Source organism: Aspergillus undulatus (genome assembly GCF_047715775.1).
Source record: "Aspergillus undulatus strain CBS 261.88 unplaced genomic scaffold BDV17scaffold_18, whole genome shotgun sequence".
NCBI lineage: Eukaryota > Fungi > Ascomycota > Eurotiomycetes > Eurotiales > Aspergillaceae > Aspergillus > Aspergillus undulatus.
In genome coordinates this window covers 16,524-35,021 of record NW_027396622.1, presented here as the reverse complement: position 1 = coordinate 35,021, position 18,498 = coordinate 16,524, and the positions used below count along the sequence as shown (strand labels likewise).

The 18,498-nt window shown below is 50.2% G+C and overlaps 7 protein-coding genes across 7 annotated transcripts; 4 read left to right on the top strand and 3 right to left on the bottom strand.

Annotated features, from left to right (window-relative positions):
- Positions 1 to 478: 478 nt before the first annotated feature.
- BDV17DRAFT_53478 (uncharacterized protein) lies at positions 479 to 4,259 on the top strand. Its single transcript, XM_073764731.1, has 6 exons — positions 479 to 635; positions 708 to 762; positions 831 to 1,903; positions 1,968 to 2,372; positions 2,427 to 2,513; positions 2,562 to 4,259. The coding sequence occupies exons 1-6, from the start codon at positions 571 to 573 to the stop codon at positions 4,225 to 4,227; spliced, it is 3,351 nt and encodes a 1,116-aa protein (XP_073616498.1). The 5' UTR covers positions 479 to 570; the 3' UTR covers positions 4,228 to 4,259.
- A 207-nt stretch (positions 4,260 to 4,466) lies between these two features.
- Positions 4,467 to 5,453, bottom strand: BDV17DRAFT_260632 (gamma-glutamylcyclotransferase family protein). The gene is made up of 2 exons (XM_073757581.1): positions 5,334 to 5,453; positions 4,467 to 5,200 (listed from the first exon to the last, which is right to left on the bottom strand). The coding sequence occupies exons 1-2, from the start codon at positions 5,359 to 5,361 to the stop codon at positions 4,572 to 4,574; spliced, it is 657 nt and encodes a 218-aa protein (XP_073616497.1). The 5' UTR covers positions 5,362 to 5,453; the 3' UTR covers positions 4,467 to 4,571.
- A 208-nt stretch (positions 5,454 to 5,661) lies between these two features.
- On the top strand, positions 5,662 to 6,867 carry BDV17DRAFT_297912 (signal peptidase complex subunit SPC3; the record flags this gene model as incomplete). The annotated part of the gene is made up of 3 exons (XM_073763580.1): positions 5,662 to 6,027; positions 6,163 to 6,236; positions 6,335 to 6,867. The coding sequence occupies exons 1-3, from the start codon at positions 5,882 to 5,884 to the stop codon at positions 6,865 to 6,867; spliced, it is 753 nt and encodes a 250-aa protein (XP_073616496.1). The 5' UTR covers positions 5,662 to 5,881.
- Positions 6,868 to 7,229: 362 nt separating this feature from the next.
- Positions 7,230 to 7,616, bottom strand: BDV17DRAFT_290371 (YqaE/Pmp3 family membrane protein; the record flags this gene model as incomplete). Its single annotated transcript, XM_073761893.1, has 3 exons — positions 7,230 to 7,380; positions 7,437 to 7,512; positions 7,568 to 7,616. The coding sequence occupies 3 exons, from the start codon at positions 7,614 to 7,616 to the stop codon at positions 7,230 to 7,232; spliced, it is 276 nt and encodes a 91-aa protein (XP_073616495.1).
- Positions 7,617 to 8,089: 473 nt separating this feature from the next.
- On the bottom strand, positions 8,090 to 9,560 carry BDV17DRAFT_290370 (protein kinase PKP2; the record flags this gene model as incomplete). The annotated part of the gene is made up of 4 exons (XM_073761892.1): positions 8,090 to 8,881; positions 8,929 to 9,211; positions 9,267 to 9,386; positions 9,433 to 9,560. 4 exons carry the CDS (start codon positions 9,558 to 9,560, stop codon positions 8,090 to 8,092), a joined length of 1,323 nt encoding a protein of 440 aa, XP_073616494.1.
- Positions 9,561 to 10,163: 603 nt separating this feature from the next.
- Positions 10,164 to 14,682, top strand: BDV17DRAFT_260627 (ubiquitin-specific protease UBP15). Its single transcript, XM_073757580.1, has 10 exons — positions 10,164 to 10,468; positions 10,574 to 10,694; positions 10,868 to 11,012; positions 11,071 to 11,228; positions 11,282 to 11,471; positions 11,519 to 12,576; positions 12,625 to 13,760; positions 13,810 to 14,124; positions 14,174 to 14,303; positions 14,354 to 14,682. The coding sequence occupies exons 1-10, from the start codon at positions 10,460 to 10,462 to the stop codon at positions 14,461 to 14,463; spliced, it is 3,372 nt and encodes a 1,123-aa protein (XP_073616493.1). The 5' UTR covers positions 10,164 to 10,459; the 3' UTR covers positions 14,464 to 14,682.
- Positions 14,683 to 14,847: 165 nt separating this feature from the next.
- BDV17DRAFT_53357 (emp24/gp25L/p24 family protein) lies at positions 14,848 to 15,915 on the top strand. The gene is made up of 4 exons (XM_073764730.1): positions 14,848 to 15,065; positions 15,131 to 15,319; positions 15,439 to 15,718; positions 15,816 to 15,915. Exons 1-4 carry the CDS (start codon positions 14,916 to 14,918, stop codon positions 15,824 to 15,826), a joined length of 630 nt encoding a protein of 209 aa, XP_073616492.1. The 5' UTR covers positions 14,848 to 14,915; the 3' UTR covers positions 15,827 to 15,915.
- The last annotated feature ends 2,583 nt before the right edge of the window (positions 15,916 to 18,498 follow it).

Genomic DNA, 18,498 nt, shown 5'->3' with positions numbered 1-18,498 from the left:
CCTCAAAGACTTGTCAGATACCATCTTTTCCCGTCCCCCTCAACCGTCCCCCGAACCCTCTCTTCCTACCGACCACTCTCTCCTGCCAACCGGTGCAGCCTCCGAGCCTGAACCGACTGCGAGGAATGTCCATGCGCGTAATTCCAGAGAGTCGGAAATTACGCCCTTCGACAAATACGCGAAACTAGATGTAAGCGAACAGTCTGATAGCTCCCCATTTGGTCTTTGCATCTCGACACGACGAGCCCCACTTCTGTACCTATCCTAATAATGTTCTCGTTCACAATTATCCGCGGACCCAGCTTTATCGCAATTTATTGACGCATGCCTTTCACCTCTTGATCATACACCTCTCACTAACACATCCACTTTGCTCCGTACGACATAGTCACCGTCACCGCAAACACATAGCTATGCCAACAGCTATAGGTCAGTTCGGAAACCGGAATCTGTACGTCGATTATTGCGCCAGTCAATCCCTCACCCAGGATTAGGGATGCCTAAGCTGTGAGTTTCCCGCGATAACGGCCGAGACGGCTTGGAGAAAGAAAACGATACTCATGCCATTGAATGCTCAGACCCCGGGAGAGGGATTCCATAGAGGAAGAATCGAGACTATTCGGCGGTGGCAAGCAGTATGGTTTTTCGTCCCTTAATGTGTCGGGTCACGGTGCGGATAAATGATTTCTAATGAGTTTTGGTACCAGACGAGATTCGGGCAGTGTCAAGATTATACCGGGGCAAACTTTTAGACAGAAACCTGTACGTCAAAAAATACTACGCCAACAGATCATGTTGTGATTCTCTGTGCTAATATACAGGGGTTTTAGGGTACTTCTGCGAGTTTCAAGCCTTATAATACTATATCCAACGGCGCGAAAAGTAGTGGGCCAGTGCGCGCCAGCGGCAAGAAGAAATACTTCAGCAGTCAACCCCGATCGAACGGTTTTGCGGACTCGCCTGAAAGATCATCGAAACGCCGTCGTGTTGAAAGCCCGGAGGAAGCGCCAAGACGGATAGAAATCTCGGACGACGAGATCATAGACCGTTCATCGTCTGGGGGATCTCCTGTTGCGGCTCGAGGCTCAAAGTCGGAGCAACAGACCGTCGACAAAGGCGCGAAAGAACTCAAGTCTAAGGCCAAGAAGCGTGCTACTCACTCCACTTGGCTTTCTTCGGAAGACCGGGACCTTAGTTTTACTCGTGACGCGGTGAAGGAGAGACGAAGAGAGTCTGGGGGATTTGAACAGGTTGCACGAAAATTACCGGAGCAAACGTCGAACCTCAGTGTGGAAATCATCAAAAAGCCGTTGATCTCTGGCGACAACGCTGCTACTACAACACCTCCGCCACGTTACAACGGAAATTCACGCCCATCTTTTCCACGGGAGAGTCCTGATGAACTACAGGGAGATGTGACCGTCGGTCCTGTGCCCACATCTCTAGGCAAGAATAGCAAGGGCCAGCCAGCCAGCACGTCTTCTGATATCCGACCAACAGTATTTATCTCCAACGACAAATCGAAGCGTGGAATTGGTAAGGGCAAGAAGGAGAAGCCGAAGAAGGGCCTACCACCATCTCAAACATTCAAAATCTTCTATTTCCGAAAATCCCCATTTTTGAAAGAGGCATTAGGGGGCGATAACGATAAGCTCAAGGTTGATCCGGGTAACGGCGAGCTTACTGTCACGGTTGCCGACTCCGCGATTGTTCATACAATATCCCTTCAAAAAGTCTTGAAAGTTCTAGTAGGAGGACGATCGAGTCGCAAAGTCCGATTTGAGTTGTCCAAGGTGGAACGCGACGATACCAAGCTTGATCTGGAGTTATCGTCGTCAGAAGAGAAAGAAAATCTTCGTTCTTTGCTACGTACGCTCAAGGTTGAAGTGCAAGAGAGAGACGAGTAAGTTGTCACCAAACCCACATCTTCAGATGGTTGCCTGGGCTGACATACGCTGTCTTTGAAGAATATATATCGATAACGCTTTTCAAAAAAGCGTACGAGAACATCAGCGCTTCCAGGCGACCACGAATGGGTATAAACGCCCGCTTAGGATAGAAATCACAGAAGAAACACCAACCAAGCCATCACCAGGCCCAGCCAAACGGATGAAGCTTTCAGAAGCTCTCCAAGACAACGGCGGAAACGCTGCCGCGGAGCCAGGTACAAGTATCGCGACTAGGGGGCGCTCCAGCCCCTCTGCTACTGCACCGGGCGAGGATCCCAACCCTCGGCGTGCTCCTAGCCCTCACACTGCTCCACAACGCAGCATAGGCCTTGAAATACCAGTGACAAAATTCTATTCAGGTTCACTAGCCCCTGTTCGTGCGACACGATCTACGGCGCGACAAGAGCCAACTACTCTGGTTTGGTAAGTTCTCCTTCGCCTTTTGCCAATCGACAACGTGGTTAATGGTCCATATAGCGACGACGATGATGACGATGAGGACGGTCACAAGCAAGACGATACTTCGCATCCTTCTCTAGGTGGTGTAGATCAGAAATGGAATAAGTGTGTTTCTTCGCTCCTTTTAGCAGAGGCATGCTAACAATATAGGAGACCTCTGGTATATCCTCGATTCGGAAAGAAGAAAGCCGAAGTGAGCGCAACCGACTTGGACAGACTTGCACCCCATGAGTTCCTCAATGACAACATCATCGGCTTCTATATACGTTTCCTCGAAGATCATCTCCAGCGGTGCGATGCAGAAGTGGCGAAACGGGTTTACTTCTTCAACTCGTACTTTTTTGACACCCTCACAAATTCTCGCAGACGCACCATTAACTACGAAGGTGTCGAGAAATGGACACGAAGTGTCGATCTCTTCAGTTATAACTATATCGTTGTACCTATCAATGAGGCTGCGCACTGGTACCTTGCTGTCATATGCAACCTGCCACACTTGGAAGGTATTATGGAAGAAGGCAAAAATCCTGCATTTGGGCCTCGCGGCGAAGTCTCAGAGGTACCAGAGACGCCAGAACCTCCCCAGCAGGGGGCGGCAGCAGCTTATTCACGAGCCAACAAGGAGGAGGCGACTAGGCAGTCGTTGGCCTCGATGAATCTCCTTGGGGGACAAAACTCCCAGGGAGATTCAAAATCTGGGGATGATGAATGGCCAGACCTCGAGGAAAACCCGGATTCGACCCGCGCGAAGCTCTCCGATTACTCGAGCCAACCACAACCAGACCCCCAGAAAGAACCGGGGTCGACTGGTACACCAAAGAAAACACGCAAAGCGAAGAGAAAGTCGACTCTGGGGATGAGATACGACATCTGCCAACCCATTGTCATCACTTTCGATTCCCTGAACCAGGGACGCTCATCCACCATCAGCACTCTCCGGGAATATCTCTTCGCAGAAGCAAAGTCCAAACGAGGCATCGAAATAAACAAGTCTCTTATCAAGGGCATGACAGCAAAGGAGATCCCAGAGCAGCCAAACTTCTCTGACTGTGGCCTCTACCTGTTAGCGTATGTGGAGAAATTCGTTCAAGATCCAGATATCTTTGTCCGGAAACTCCTCCGAAAAGAGATGCGCTCCAAGGAAGATTGGCCTCCGTTACGCTCGGGTCTTTTACGGTCCCGACTTCGCAAATTCATGGAACTACTGTACTCTGAGCAAGAACAGCTTACTAAAGACAAAGCGGGCGACAAAACACTGATGGTAGATCAGCGACCAATTTCATATCTACTCGGTACGCCAGTCACGGACGAGGTCGAGGAAATGAATAAAGACGAAGAAAAGCCACAAGTACAGGTGCAAGTGGAACGCTCGCCGCCAGCGGATGCAAAATCCAGGTCACCATCTCGCAGTCGTGATCCCTCGAAAAGCCCACAGCCCTACAAGTCGGATGCCAAGCATGTTCAGAACACCACAAACGCTAAGACTCAAGAATCCGTGGTATATATTGACCAAAAACCTGTCCCGCGCGGCGAACTTCCAGAGCCGGAAGCGCGCCATGAACGTTCGAAAGGCGTGTATGTTGAGGTACTGGACAGCCAGGAGAACGCCAGCGCCCCAACGGTGAATGTCGCGCAAATGACTGAACCTCGTTCTCCTCCTGCACCGCCGGCGGGGCACCCTAGCGCCTTCTACATCGACGAAAGCGACGGCGTCGAAGAATGGCCGCCCCAAAAGAAAGAGATGGAGGCCAGCAGGCGGAAAATTGTGCAAGTACAGGTCAACGAGACGCCGCCGCCCAGGTCGCCGAATGCTAGATGAACTTGCTGTACGGCGCTAATGTCAGTCGAGTATATTCGTGGGAGGATGATGTGCTCTTGTTTCCTATTCTCTTATCCTTGACCAACTTGATTTCTTATCTATAAATCTTAGAGATTCATTTCTAGGCGTTCGGGACGTTGGCATATTTCCCTGGGAGCATGAGATACCTACCACGCGTGCATTGCATGTCAACATTTTATTCATTTATATATATTGGTTACTACCATTCATTCCTACTTTTTCTCGTCGCGAAGGTTCATCGCAACCATAATGAAACATAACCACTACCCCAGCCCGACGTATATAATCTATAACTACAACCATATCCCCAGATCTAAGCCCAATCACCACTCACTCTCATCAGCAGCAACCCACCAAGCCATCTTATCCCTCTTAAACGCCTCAAAGTCCCACTCCGCATTCTCGAGCCCTTCCCTCCCCGCAATCCACACATACGTCTCCGCCTCAACCTCCTCGCCCTCATCCGCGAACTCGGCGCCCGCGGCCTCGAGGACGTCCTTGAGATGTCTATCTGCGTCGCCATCAGGTCCAGCATCCCCATTCGAGTGACTGCGCGAGCTCGAGTCCAAGTCTGGGTCTTCAGATAACGTCTCCCTAAGTATCCGCACAGAGACCTTCTCCCGCGCATACTGACTCCCCTCGAATATATCGAGTCTGTGTAGATCGCCGTCCGTGAGACCTGACACGACCGTGCCGAGGACTGATGGCGACTGTGACTGTGACATTGATGTCGTCTTTGCCGTACTTGTCTCTGCACTTGTCTCTATCTCTGCCCCTAAACTGTCTTTATCTTTAACCTTGAGAATCCCCGGGTAATCCGCATACCGCACGCGATGCCTTCGGTACTCGTGGAGAATTGCAGGTCGAAACCGCAACAGGTCTTTTTGCCATTGCTGCGGTGTTGGCGAGCCGTGGATTACGCGGTGGAGGATTTGCGGGGCCATTAGGGTTCCTGCTTCCTTTGTTAGCTTAGTGCTATGCTATTTGTTTTGTGTTGGGTGAAGAGGAGTGGGTGAGGTAAGGTGGGAATATATATGTATTGTCTCGATTACGACGATACAGAAAAATCCTGGGTCATTCCATACCGTAGAAAAAGAGGACGTGGTCGCCCATTTTGGCGGTTTTCTTGCGATACCCGAGAGGTCTTGCGCAACAGATTGAGGAGATGATGGAGAGCCTGCAATGACAGTCGGAGGAATTGGCTGATATACAGTAGGGCGGGGTTAGCTAAGAGTAGCTCAGGTGGAGAGCGGAGGTGCTCGGAGTAGATCTCCAACTGATGCTGTTGGAGTTGTCGTGACAGACCACTCACTCAACCTGGAATCAAGATTCCGAGACGCAAACGCCTCGTACCTCTGAGTGCTTTAGTACAGGAAACCTTCAAGAACTGAAATTACGCAACACAATCTAATCCTACGTCGCATCAATTCAATCCGTACTTTTTCATAGTTATCGTTATCAACTTATCGTTATCGATAAGGAAACGTATCCAACCGAATCACCGCCTGCGGACATGTGGCTTCAACTTTCGAGGCTCTAGATAACTAGCTGCTCTCCACTCTTTTCAATTTCTACAGTACAGCTCGCTTCCCAACATCAGGCAGGGGCGAGATATTACCATCTCATCAGAACCATGCACTCAACACTCAACCGCGCCCAAGCGGTCTTCGGCTTCTTCACGACAGTCGCGCTCTTCGTCGCTGGTTTCGCGGCGCTTTCGGTCCTCTTGTTCCCGACGGATAATGTTACGGCGGATGTTAGGGTGAAGGATGTGAAAGTGTACGTTGTCTTCTTCACTCATATCTTTTTGGGGACCGGTGAAAGTGTTCCAATTTGGCAGGCCTAGGATGACCTGGTTTCTTGATTGTTCAGAACGATGATTGGGATATGCTAATGTCGTATTTCCCACGACAGAATCAAAGGCCGACCGCACTACTACGCTACCAAGAAGGAAGAGTACGCGCAGATGAGGTTTGACTTGGATGCTGGTATGTCTGCCTCTTTAGCCCCTTGGACGTTCAACCTCTGGGATGATTACATCCGAGTCTTGCTCTTTCAAGGGACATTAACCAACTAACGGATATAGATCTCTCCTCCCTCTTCAACTGGAACACAAAGCAACTCTTCGTATACGTCTACGCCACCTACTCATCCTCCGAATCCACGTCCCCCAGCTCCGCAACCCCTTTCACCCAATCCATAATCTGGGACGCAATAATCGAAGCCCCCGAGTCACCATACAGCGTCTCAAACCTGCGCGAGCGATTTTTCCCATCTTTATCCGGAAAGTCCAGGCGCACCATGCCCTCATCCTCAAGCAAGAACAAAAAGAACAATAAGGATTCTACCCCCGGCGTTCTCCGCCTCCGCGACCAAAAAAGCAAGTACCAGATCTCCGATATCACGGGGCACATGGCGGAGCGAAGTAACGTTACGCTTTCTGTCGGGTGGAATGTGCAGCCTTGGGTTGGGGCCTTATGGTGGGCGCCTGGGACTGGGGCGGTGCCGAGGACTGAGGGGGGGATTGGGACGAGGAGGGCGTTTGATTTACCGGCGCTGAAGGGGTCGAAGGGGAAGGGTGGTGGTGGGAGTGAAGGGCAAGGGGAGGTGAAGGTTTAGATGGGGAGGGATTCTGGGAAGGGAAATACTCCGTAGAATGGGAGTATCTATCGTTTATTTGAGTTATTTGGAATCGAATGGGATATATTCGAATGCTTTTAATGCGTTTGCCTCGAGGTGATATGGGTTGTATACAAAACCTTGCAATCTGCAAGAGGCATAAGAAAGTAACATAGCGCCATATTATTGCAGGTAGTAGGTTGTAGGTCAAATACTCCTAGGTCATAAGCCGTAATTCATCTCTCCATGAGCACCCTATGCGACGCTGACCAAAAATATTCTATAAAGTACCCAAGACACATGAACCCCAGTTAACACCCGCAGTCGCAAAGTCCGAAGTTTGGCTTGAAAAGATCAATCAATCAAGCAATTGTTCCATAATTTTGTTCAGGGTGTGCCCCGCGCTGGATCCGATCGGAGTATACACCCGGCGCCGGCTCCGCGATCATCGCTGCGCGATTCTGGTAGTAGACGTATTCCAGGTAGAAGGCGTGGATGTGGCCGGGGAGGTAGCTGAGGGAAAGTTAGCTTAATGTTGGCATATGGATGGAGATCGGGTGTTGACGGACCCCAAAATTGTTAGCATAATGTTGATAAGGAAGTCGACGCTGCAACCCGAGATCAGGAAGACGCCAAGTGGTGGAACTGATCGAGTTAGCAATTTAAGCAAGAGAATTGGTATAGAAGAAGAATTGCGTACATAAGATAGTGAGGATGATCAAGCAGAGCATCCCAGCTGTTCCGGCCATCTTGGCTATCGATTATGATCGCGCAGCTCGTTCCGCGCGCTCGTTTGTATCTGAGTAAGTCCCAAGGAAACTCAATAGAAGAATTGTGAATAGAAGGATTAAGATATAGTAAGGAATGTTGTCGTCGTGATCGGAGTTCAGGCGTTTCATCTTAAAGCGGGCGGTGCGAGCCGACGACGTCACCCGACTAGGTTGCAGAGAAAGATGCGCAAAAGAACTAAGGAGAAACCTCTGACCGATCAATCCCTTGGAAGTAGATAGCGAGGCGAAAGCCAAACGCCGGCGGTTTGCTGAGTTGACGTCATACCGCTAAAAGCCGATAGGGCTATAGGGCTAGGCAGCACCGTAACTGATAAGTGCAGGAGTACAAACCGAGGCTTGAGTTGTTCGAATGTTTTCTATAATATTCACCTGGGTGGTGGTATATAGAACATACGCCGAAATATAGTATTCCAATGTGGGTAGGTTGACGATCATACGGCATCAATTGCTGCTCTCGTCGTGACTTGCTCGTTCTTGTTGCCAAGCTTCGAGATTTGGAGGAAGGCATCCACGCCGTATCCTTCCAAACTATGCAGTTCCAGGCTACCTGCCCAGTATTCCGCGTAGACTCGACTCATTGGAAGCCCAATTCCCAATCGAAGGTCTGGAAGCCGTGAAGTTAATGTATCTAGTGAGCTTTCGCGGAAAGTCTCTTTGTCCGCGTGCTTTATGTCGCTGGACACCGAGAGCTCTTGCAGTGTTGCTGCCATTGCCGGGACTTGCCCCAGGTTTTCAAGTCGCACTTTGCTGTGGGGGCCCTTGGTAAAAGACCACAAATATGGCAGGATCTCTCGCGCTATGCCTCCTCCTTGATCAGAGACGCGCAATATCACATGTTGGGGTGCTTCACAGATCAGCACCTCGATAGGCGGCGGCGTCTGCTGCAAGATCTGATATCGCTCGCTGACAGCCTGGATAGAGTTACGCAGGAGTTCGCCAATTATGTATTCCAGGTGGCTGAGCATATAAGGGAAGGTGGCGTCTAGGTGTCCCTGAACGGAGATTTCTGGGATCTTATCTGACCCAGAGCTTTGCCGAATCATGCCCTGCACCAGCTTTCCGCATCGCTCTACGACCTCTTTGGCATTGCACTTCAGAAACACCTCACCGACAAAGTCCGCATTGAGGTCTGTCCGATCTTGGGATCCGGGAAAATGCCACGGCGAGTTGAATGTTTCCGTCAATGCCAGGTGCTGTTCCGCAATGACTCGGCGGGAGATTCTCTAATAACAATTAGACCTGTCTTGTTGGTCTACATGATGGTGCTTACCGCTCTGAGCAAGGTATTCATGAAATGGTCCATGGCGTCCGAAGGCAAAAGTCCACGGCATTCCAGCACCCCCATGGCCAATCGTGGTATCACCACGAGGTGTTCTTTGAGCGTCTTGCGCAGGATGTCGCAGAACTGGTCATTGTCGTCCAGTGTTCGTATTTCAGGAACCGTGCGAAATCTCTCAAATGCTTTATAGTAAAGCTCGTATACGAGGGAGAAGTGCGGGTTGGCGACAACGACATAGGGTAGCTTCTGTATATCGCGGAGACGATGTGCTAATCTGGGGTAGTCTAGTGTCAGAAGAAGCATTTCACTCGGGCATCAGATGCACATACCTCGTCGGAAGCTCAGTGCGCACGTAGTTTGCGGAGCTGATTAGTCTTGACTCGGTCAAGGTCCGCCCGAAGAAAGTTAGCTGCCGTAAACTGATCGGTCGGATTTGACGTTCAACGTATCTAGAGACTGTTAGCAAGAAGTCATTGGAACTTTGGAAGGTCGTACTCGTCCAGAGCCGAGACAGGTCTCCATGGAGGAGGATTGTGTGCAAATGTCTCAGTATGGATAGCTCGTATCGAGAGAGGAGCCCTCTGGAAGGAGCGCCAGCATCGAGCTGGACGGCTCCGCAGCATCTCGTCCGGTTGGGTATATCAAAGACACTTCATGGGCCGATGAGGAGACCAAAAGATTGAGGAGACAAGGAGTGACTGTTGCAATAGCATGAGAGCCGTACATGACTCCGCGATGGTTGCCAAACAATTGTTTGCTGCTCATGAGACTCGATGCGGGCGGAGTCATGCAACCGCTTCACCGGGCGGTGAGAGCTTGGGCCCTCTGGCATGTGACCGTCCTGACTATACAGCGTTGACCAGGTTATAGAATAAAAGATAGTCTATTTTCATGAACAGAGTATGGTGTATAGTAGGATTTAATCTCATTATAATATCATTGTTTGCTTTAATTAGCTTGCTATTACGTAATCTGGGTAGATCGAGTCAATTGGCTTTGTATAGTTATGCTTGGCTCTAGTGTTCATAAGTGCGGGAGGGCAACTCGGTATGATATCACTGTGCGCGGCCCTGAATTTTCTTACTTTCCATAGTAATGGCAGATGGCAGTGGCTCCCGTCGGTAATTAGAGGAAGGTGTATGTATAGGAGAGGCAGGGCACTGGCTCTCTTCACCAGCACTCCGTAGTCCCAGAAAGCAGGAGCCAGTAACCAAAGTTGTGAAAGTGCTGTCTTAATAATCTGCCTGTCGTGTCCGCAGCCGTTATTGCTGGTTGTTATTGGGCCTGCCCTCTGCGAGACTCCGCCACAGGCTTCAACTCTTTTGACCTGGAACCTGCTCTCGGCCCAGACAAGCTCGTTTTCTCATTTACTTTCGTCTCCGCTCTTTCCCTCTTCGCCCTCTCTCTGCGACCGCTGGGATAGACTCTTCTTTCTTTTGTCTTTTAGATCTTGCCCTCTATATACCTTCTCGAGCAGCGAACGCCTTTCAGTTCGAGTGCTTGAGTGCACTTTTCTTCCTTCATGGACAACGTGAGTCCTTCGTCAGATTCCTGCAGTTACGCCGGCAACGACCTCGTTTTCTCGACATATCTGCCGCCCGAAAGCACTCGCTGACAACTCTCTGAATCCGTCTAGGTCGCAGATAGTGAAATGCTGGTTGATGAATACGAACAGTTCCAAAATGACAGAACCGATGATGTCGTTGTCTCTCAGTCCGGCTCCGAAGAGCCAGATGCAGACCCTCCCGCGGATGACTGTAAGGGCTTCCATGACCTCCATTTCGTTGCCGGCGGGCGAGCACCCCGCTTGTGAAGGATACGGCCTTTGAATAAGACTTCCGCAGTGGCATATCATCGCCTATGCGGCGACTGCGGTCAATGCTGTCAATTGATTGATAAGGATATGCTCTAACATACGTTGGTACGGCAGTTCCGGCAATGATGGCCCGCGTCCTTTTTAAAGACCCAGAACTTGAAACCGCAGATGAAACTTGGCACACATGGTCTATATCGGACTGGCGGAAATTGAAAAAGAAAGAGCACGGGCCAACTTTCCAGTGCGGCGGGTTCCCATGGTGAGTGGAAACAGGCGCATTGGCGTCCGGGCGACCTGCTCACAGCTGAGACTCGTAGGCGGATTCTTTTCTTCCCTTACGGCAACCACGTCGATCACGCGTCTTTCTACCTAGAGCACGCCTGGGAAGACGAACCTCCGGAGAATTGGTACGCCTGCGTGCAATTTGCGCTGGTATTATGGAATCCGCGCGATCCCGCGATCCAGATATCCCATGGTACGTTGCATCTGTAATACTATAAACTCGGTGCTCATGCTTACCAAACGTAGTTGCTACGCATAGATTCAACGCGGATGAGGGCGACTGGGGTTTCACGCGATTCTGCGAGTTGCGCCGGCTCTTCAATGTGCCATTCGAGGGGCGCGGAGTTCCCCTGGTGCAGAATGACGAAGCCAATGTGACCGCCTATGTCCGTGTTGTCAAAGATCCGACGGGTGTTTTATGGCACAGCTTTCAGAAGTATGAACCTCTACCGACGGAATGTCACGTGAGCTGACTGTTGCCAGTTACGATTCCAAGAAAGAAACCGGCATGGTCGGTTTGAAGAATCAGGGTGCGACATGTTACCTCAATTCCTTGTTACAATCGCTTTATTTCACCAATGCCTTCCGAAAGGCTGTGTATCAGATCCCGACGGAAGAGGAGGCTACCAGTGAAAACAGCGCGTGGACTCTGCAGAGACTGTTCAACAATCTCCAAACGAGCGACTACTCCGTTTCGACCACAGAGCTTACGAAATCATTTGGTTGGGAATCGCGGCAAATCTTCGAGCAGCAGGACGTTCAAGAATTGTCCCGGAAGCTAATGGAGAGGCTAGAGGAGAAGATGAAGGGTACACCAGCAGAAAAGGCACTCCCCGACATGTTTGTGGGAAAGTCGAAAACATATATTTCATGCGTTAGTGTCGATTACGAATCATCACGTGTAGAAGATTTCTGGGATATTCAGCTCAACGTGAGGAACAACAAGACGCTTGATGACAGTTTCCGGGATTACATTCAGGTGGAAAGACTCGAAGGTGAGAACAAGTACGATGCAGGCCCACCATACGGCCTACAAGATGCGGACAAGGGAGAAATCTTCATGAGTTTCCCTCCTGTGTTGCACTTGCACCTCAAACGATTCGAATACGACATCCACCGAGATGCTATGATGAAAATCAATGATCGACACGCGTTCCCGATGGAGTTTGATGCCGCACCTTATTTGTCCAAGGACGCCGATAGATCCGAATCATGGATGTATGAGTTACATGGCGTTCTAGTTCACAGCGGTGATTTGAACGCGGGCCATTACTTTGCTTTCCTGAAACCCACAAAAGACGGGTACTGGTACCGCTTCGATGATGACCGGGTAACCAGGGCTACAGATAAAGAGGTCCTCGAGGAAAACTACGGTGGTGAGTACGAGCTACCTAATGGTGCGCCTGGAGTGAGACAACCATACACCCGTGGGCTGTCTACCAAGCGATCGACGAATGCGTACATGTTGGTCTATGTCCGCAAATCCAGATCAGACGATGTTCTCCTTCCTATCACTAAGGACGATGTTCCCGCCCATATCGGTATGTTCAAGCTTGAATACTAATTCTCACTCGCTAACGTGTCTGTAGAAAAAAGGTTAATTGAGGACCGCGCAGAGTTAGCGCGCAGGAGAAAGGAGAGGGAAGAGGCTCACCTATTTTTGAGCGTTGGAGTGCTGTCGGAGGAAACATTCAATTGCCACAACGGTTTCGATTTGACCAGCATCGAACCGCCGACCGAACCGGCAGCACTTCCGAAGCAGTACCGCATCCCGAAGGTTACCAAGGTTAGCGAATTTGCGGAGAAGGTGGCGGAGGAGAAGGGAGTAAATCCTCTCCAGATCCGCTTCTGGGTCATGGTCAATCGCCAGAACAAGACAATGCGTCCCGACCAAGTCATCAAGGATCCCGAAATGACTGTTGAAGAAGCGTACAGCAGATACGGCACCAAGGGCAACCCGTTCAGAGTTTGGCTGGAGGTCGGAGAAGGGTCTGCTGATGGCACCGTATCCTGGCCGGATAGCGCAAACTCGGTGCTTGTTTTCTTGAAGCATTTTGACGCGGCGAAGCAAACGCTGAACGGCGTTGGTGCGGTATACGTACGCAAGAACCAGAAGGTTGCGGACATTGCGCCCGTCATACTTGAGAAGATGAACTGGCCTGTCGGGACCGAGTTTATCCTCTATGAAGAGATTAAACATACCATGATTGAACTCATGAAGCCGAAACAGACCTTCCAACAATCGGAGATCCAGGACGGTGACATTATCACTTTCCAAAAGTCTCTAAAAGAATCAGAACTGCCCCCGACAGCGATTTATCCGGATGCCAAACTCTATTACGACTATCTCCTGAATCGCATCAACATCACATTTGCTCCCATCAAGGCTGCCGGAGGCGAAGAATTCACACTACTTTTGAGCCGCAAAATGTCATATGATCAGTTCTCGAAGAAGGTCGGCGAGCATCTCGGCGTGGACTACACCCATCTACGCTTCTCACCCGTCATCGCTACCAGCGGAAAGCCGAAGGGATTCGTCAAGAGGAACCCGAATCAAACGGCACAGACACTCCAAAGCATTATTGGAGGCCCAGTAGCTGGTTACGGCATCAACGTGGCTCGGCAAGATGCGCTCTATTATGAGGTCTTGGAAACGAGTTTGAGCGACTTTGAGTCTAAGGTTTGCCTTCGCGTGACATGGCTTTCCGAGGGCATTACGAAGGAGGTAAGACACTATTGACTCCTTACCGCAGACTATAACTAATTGGTATTAGCAAACTGTCGAGGTTCTGGTTCCCCGGGACGGCACGATCTCAGATCTCCTAGCCGGCCTGCAGAAGAAGGCTAACCTGGACGACGAGACGGTCGCCAATACCAGGGTTTATGAGGTGCATAACTTCAAGATATATAAAGAGTTCTCGCCAGACTCCAAATTCGGTGGATCGAACGACTTTGTCGCGTTGTACGCGGAAAAGATCCCAGAAGAGGAATTGGAGTTGGACGTTGGCGATCGGACGATCAATGCCTTCAACTTCGACAAGGAGACCAACAAGCCACACGGTGTGCCTTTCAAATTCGTGATGAAGCAGGTAAGTCCAGCCGTCATCTCATGTTGCATGCGTTTGCTGACTCAGGTAGGGTGAAATCTTCAACGAGACCAAGGAGCGACTATCAAAGCGAACCGGCCTGAAGGGCAAGCGATTTGAGAAAGTCAAGTTTGCTGTGGTTCCTCGCGCGCTGTACTCAAACCCACGATATCTGGAAGATGGTAGGCCCCGTCTACAACCATACAATATGTTCCATAACTAATTTCACCAGATGATATACTCTCAGACATAATCGGCGACTCAGATGACATGCTCGGACTGGATCATCCGAACAAGAAACAGAGCTTTTGGAACAGGAGCGAGTCGTTCTTCATCAGATAAGAGCCAGACCTGATACATAAATACCAAACATATATGATATCACACGGTTAAACCTTTCAAGTGGTAAATGTATGAAGTCAATCAGCCTTGAGCGCAATCAGTTATTCCTTCATGTTGTAGACGGCTGCTTTCAATGCTATGATTATGAAGCTCGGTGGTTGGGGCGCATTGACAATATACTTCATGTCAATAGGATCAATTCAATATCATTTAATTGATACAAACAAAAGGAACACAAGTATAATACAAGTTCAAGTTACTGATACAGTGAGGACTCCGGAACAGTGAAGTCGGCCCGCGGAGTATAGAATGCAAACAAGGCAAACAGGGCAACAACACAGCTGGCCAGATCTTCACCTCCAACACTAATATCTCGTCGTCAATCGCGATCCAACCAGCCGTACGGAGCAACAAAAACGCCAAAATCGAGCTCCTATTCAACCCCGCCCAAAATGCGATTCGCGACCCTGCTCCTCGGCCTCCTGGCCTGCCTGGTTTCCGTCACAGCAACCGCCCTGACCTACCGACTCGAGGCCAACGAGAAGGCCTGCTTCTACAAGTTCGTTGACCAGCGGAACACGAAGGTTGCGTTTTACTTCGCTGTATGTCTCAACTAACCGTTCAATCCGTGTACTGGAGGGGTGCTGATGGTTTTGGAACTGTGCAGGTTCAATCCGGCGGCTCGTTCGACGTCGACTACGCTGTTGTCGGGCCCGGCGAGAAGCCCGTTCTCGACGGCACCAAGGAGCGCCAGGGCGACTTTGTTTTTACGGCGCTGAGCGTCGGCGAGTACCGCTTCTGCTTCAATAACGAGATGTCGACGTTTGCGGAGAAGATGGTTGACTTTGAGATCGCGGTGCGTCTTTCATTTCCGTTATCATACCTCTACCCCCTTCCCGCAGGCCATTCGCTACCCCTCCACATCCAAATCCCAGCGAAACGAAAGAACAAGCACTAATTTGTTCATTGACATAGCTCGAGAACGAATCCCGCACCGAACTCCCCTCCCGCCAGGGCTCGAGCCCCGAACAAGCCTCCGCGATTGAGGAATCGATCTTCAAGCTGTCCGCCCAACTGTCCACCATCTCCCGCAACCAGAAGTACTTCCGGACGCGCGAGAACCGCAACTTCAGCACCGTGCGCAGCACAGAGCGCCGTATTTGGAACTTCAGCATTATCGAGGGGCTCATGATGGTTTCTATGGCTGGGTTGCAGGTGTTTATTGTTCGGTTCTTTTTCCAGGGGGCTAGGAAGGGTATGTTTCTCTCTTTTTTACCACAATGTGTATCTGGGCTGTCTGTGGATGTATTGTTTGGGGTTGGAAATGAGTCAATGACTGACGGCTCGAATAGGTTATGTGTGATGAGTCGAGCGAGCATGAGAACGAGAATAAGAACGAGAACGAAAATGACTATAGTATACGATCTGTGTCTCTGATTCTGAGTGTTGGCGTCCAGCTTGCGTCTGTATCTGTATCTACTTATCTTCCATTATCTTACCTTCCGTCCTCTCGTGTTTAGAACCAATATACGGTCCCTTGCATGTGCTCTGCTTCCGCCCGGTGCTTTTCCTGCTATGTCCCTACTACGATACAGAGAACGAAATTTTCGTCCTCGCTCGCTCGTTCCTTCTATCGAGGTCACGATCACGGTCTATATCGGCAACAAAACCTCTTCTCTACTCAGCCCCTCAGCCCCTCAGCCCCTTCATGCTCACCAGCGCGCAGTCAAATAAAAGTCCTACGAAGGTTCACTCTTGCTCATGTCTACAAATGCAATCACATGCCACGCTTACGAATCCATAAAGCCAGGACATCCACCATATCAGTATCCATAAACTGCGACCCCAAATCAACAAACGACTTAGAAAGGATAGCCGCAAACTGCGATGTTCATAAGACAAGTCCGAGCCCTACATCTGGCGTCAAATAACGAGAAAACGGACCACCACAGGGATATTCCTTAGGTTCTCTGCATGGAGTATGTATGCTCGTCGCTAAACACCATATGGCAAACGGACCATTACGGGGCGGGGCGGGACGACGTACACTTACTTACTTGCCTATACTCTTACAGTCCCAGACATCATCCCGCGATAGCAGAGCGAGCAAAGCAAAGCAAAGGGCTTGGCTGTCTCATCTGCAAGATCGATCGGTCTGAGGACAAGCGGACCATAACAGGATGCCGTTAACAGGCTCGCTAATGCCGACCGGATGGCAAACAACAGAACTTAAGCGGACCGTAACAGGCAGACAGTGATAGGTTGATTGGTCTCCGGTGCTGTCACCGTCCACGCGCACGCGCACGTTGTGTAGGGGAGAGGAGAGGAGAGGAGAACCCTGACGGCAGATTCTAGAGGTTACCTAGAGTCCGGAGTCTGGGTCCGAACGTCCTAGGGGGTGACTTGGGGTAGGATACGTCAGAGGTCATAGGTTAGACGTCAAGACGTCGGACGTCAGAAGATGATAGTAGGAGCAGTAGTCTAGGGCTCCAGCTGCAGATATCCCAGAACGGGGCGTGGATTGGATTGTGGAATGCTAGAGAGTAAATACGGGATACGGAGGAGTAGATACGTGCCCACTTGTACTCCGTAGTTTACTCTATCCTAACAACCTGTTTCAGGAAACCAAGACGGATTATTCGACGTTCAGATGGCTGGTGAACATCCTAACGGGTACTCTTTCTGAGCTGGGCAGGAATCAGGAATCGGGGCATGTAATTGAGCCAAGCCAAGCCAAGTCCAGTCCACCTCGATCGATATTTGTCAAGGACCGGCGAAGGAGGGAAGGAGCAGAGGCAAGATATGACATGCCCGAGCCAGACTGGATGGAGAAGGGATGTCAATGCCGAAGAGCGAGGGGACGAAGAGGAAGATGAGGCGGCGACATCTTCGTCATTCGTCAGATCTCAGCTTCATTGTTCCCTACCCAGACCTACTCTGTACAGAGTACTCTGAGGGCTAAGGTTGCATGCATTCATTTACTAGATTTACACGTTTTTGCAGAACGCATCTGTCAATCAATCATTTACTGCGTTACCCAGGTAGGGGGAGGAGCTAAGTAGGGGAGGTAGGTCCACGCGGCGTTCAACTCCCCGCAAATGACGATTGATGATTGCTATGACGTTGAGGGACCTACCATGAGCGAACTCCTATTCTAGAGCTGGGGCTTGGAGTCGGATTTGGTTAACCGGACACTGCTCCTCGTCCTACCCTCGCCGTTGAGAATGGCACCGCATGACTTGGTCTGTAGATCATCTTACTCTATGGTGCTGGTGCTACCTGGGTGTAGGCTCCGACTGTCTGTCCTACTCGAGATCCTGGACAGGAGAAGCATAATGTTCTGGGTAGGAGTCGCCACCAGGGTTTGATAAACAGGGGATGGGGGAATTACATCACCACCAGTCATCCTGAGCCGCAACTGTTTGATCATGTCTGATACTTGATCAGTCTATCTAGAGTAAAGAGCAGTTAAGATTGACTTGTTAAGATCGATATTGACGTACTCTGTAGTTACTTATATACTCAGGTACTTGGGCCTCGCAGGGTGATGCTATGCTCGGCATTCCTCGAGCCCTGTTACCCTTCTACCAACCACCCGCATTCTCATGCCATGAGGTTAATGATAATTCATAAACTATGGATACCAGTACAGGTAACTTTATCTTGATCTGAGAGATGATGAATGTAGGTGGCCATTGAGGGTTGGGACCATACCTGGAACTCGAATAGGACGGCAATTCTACCTAGGTAGCTAACAGAGAGGCCCCCGAGTATTGTTTTGGATATTTGTCGGCCACAACATTTGAGAGCTTGATATGACTTATGAGTCTTGCACTCATCATGCGGCTGCCTCTGTATAGACCATAGTACAGATTTCTTGCTGTCATGTGGATGTAGCCACAGTTTATGGTTGTCAGAGTGGGGGGCATAACCTCAGCTGAACGTGGATGATCATCACGAATAGGATTTGCGACTCGCAGCTGAAGAACCACCTGGTCTCTCTCTCCAAGTGCTTGTCTTGACATTGCAGTTGCT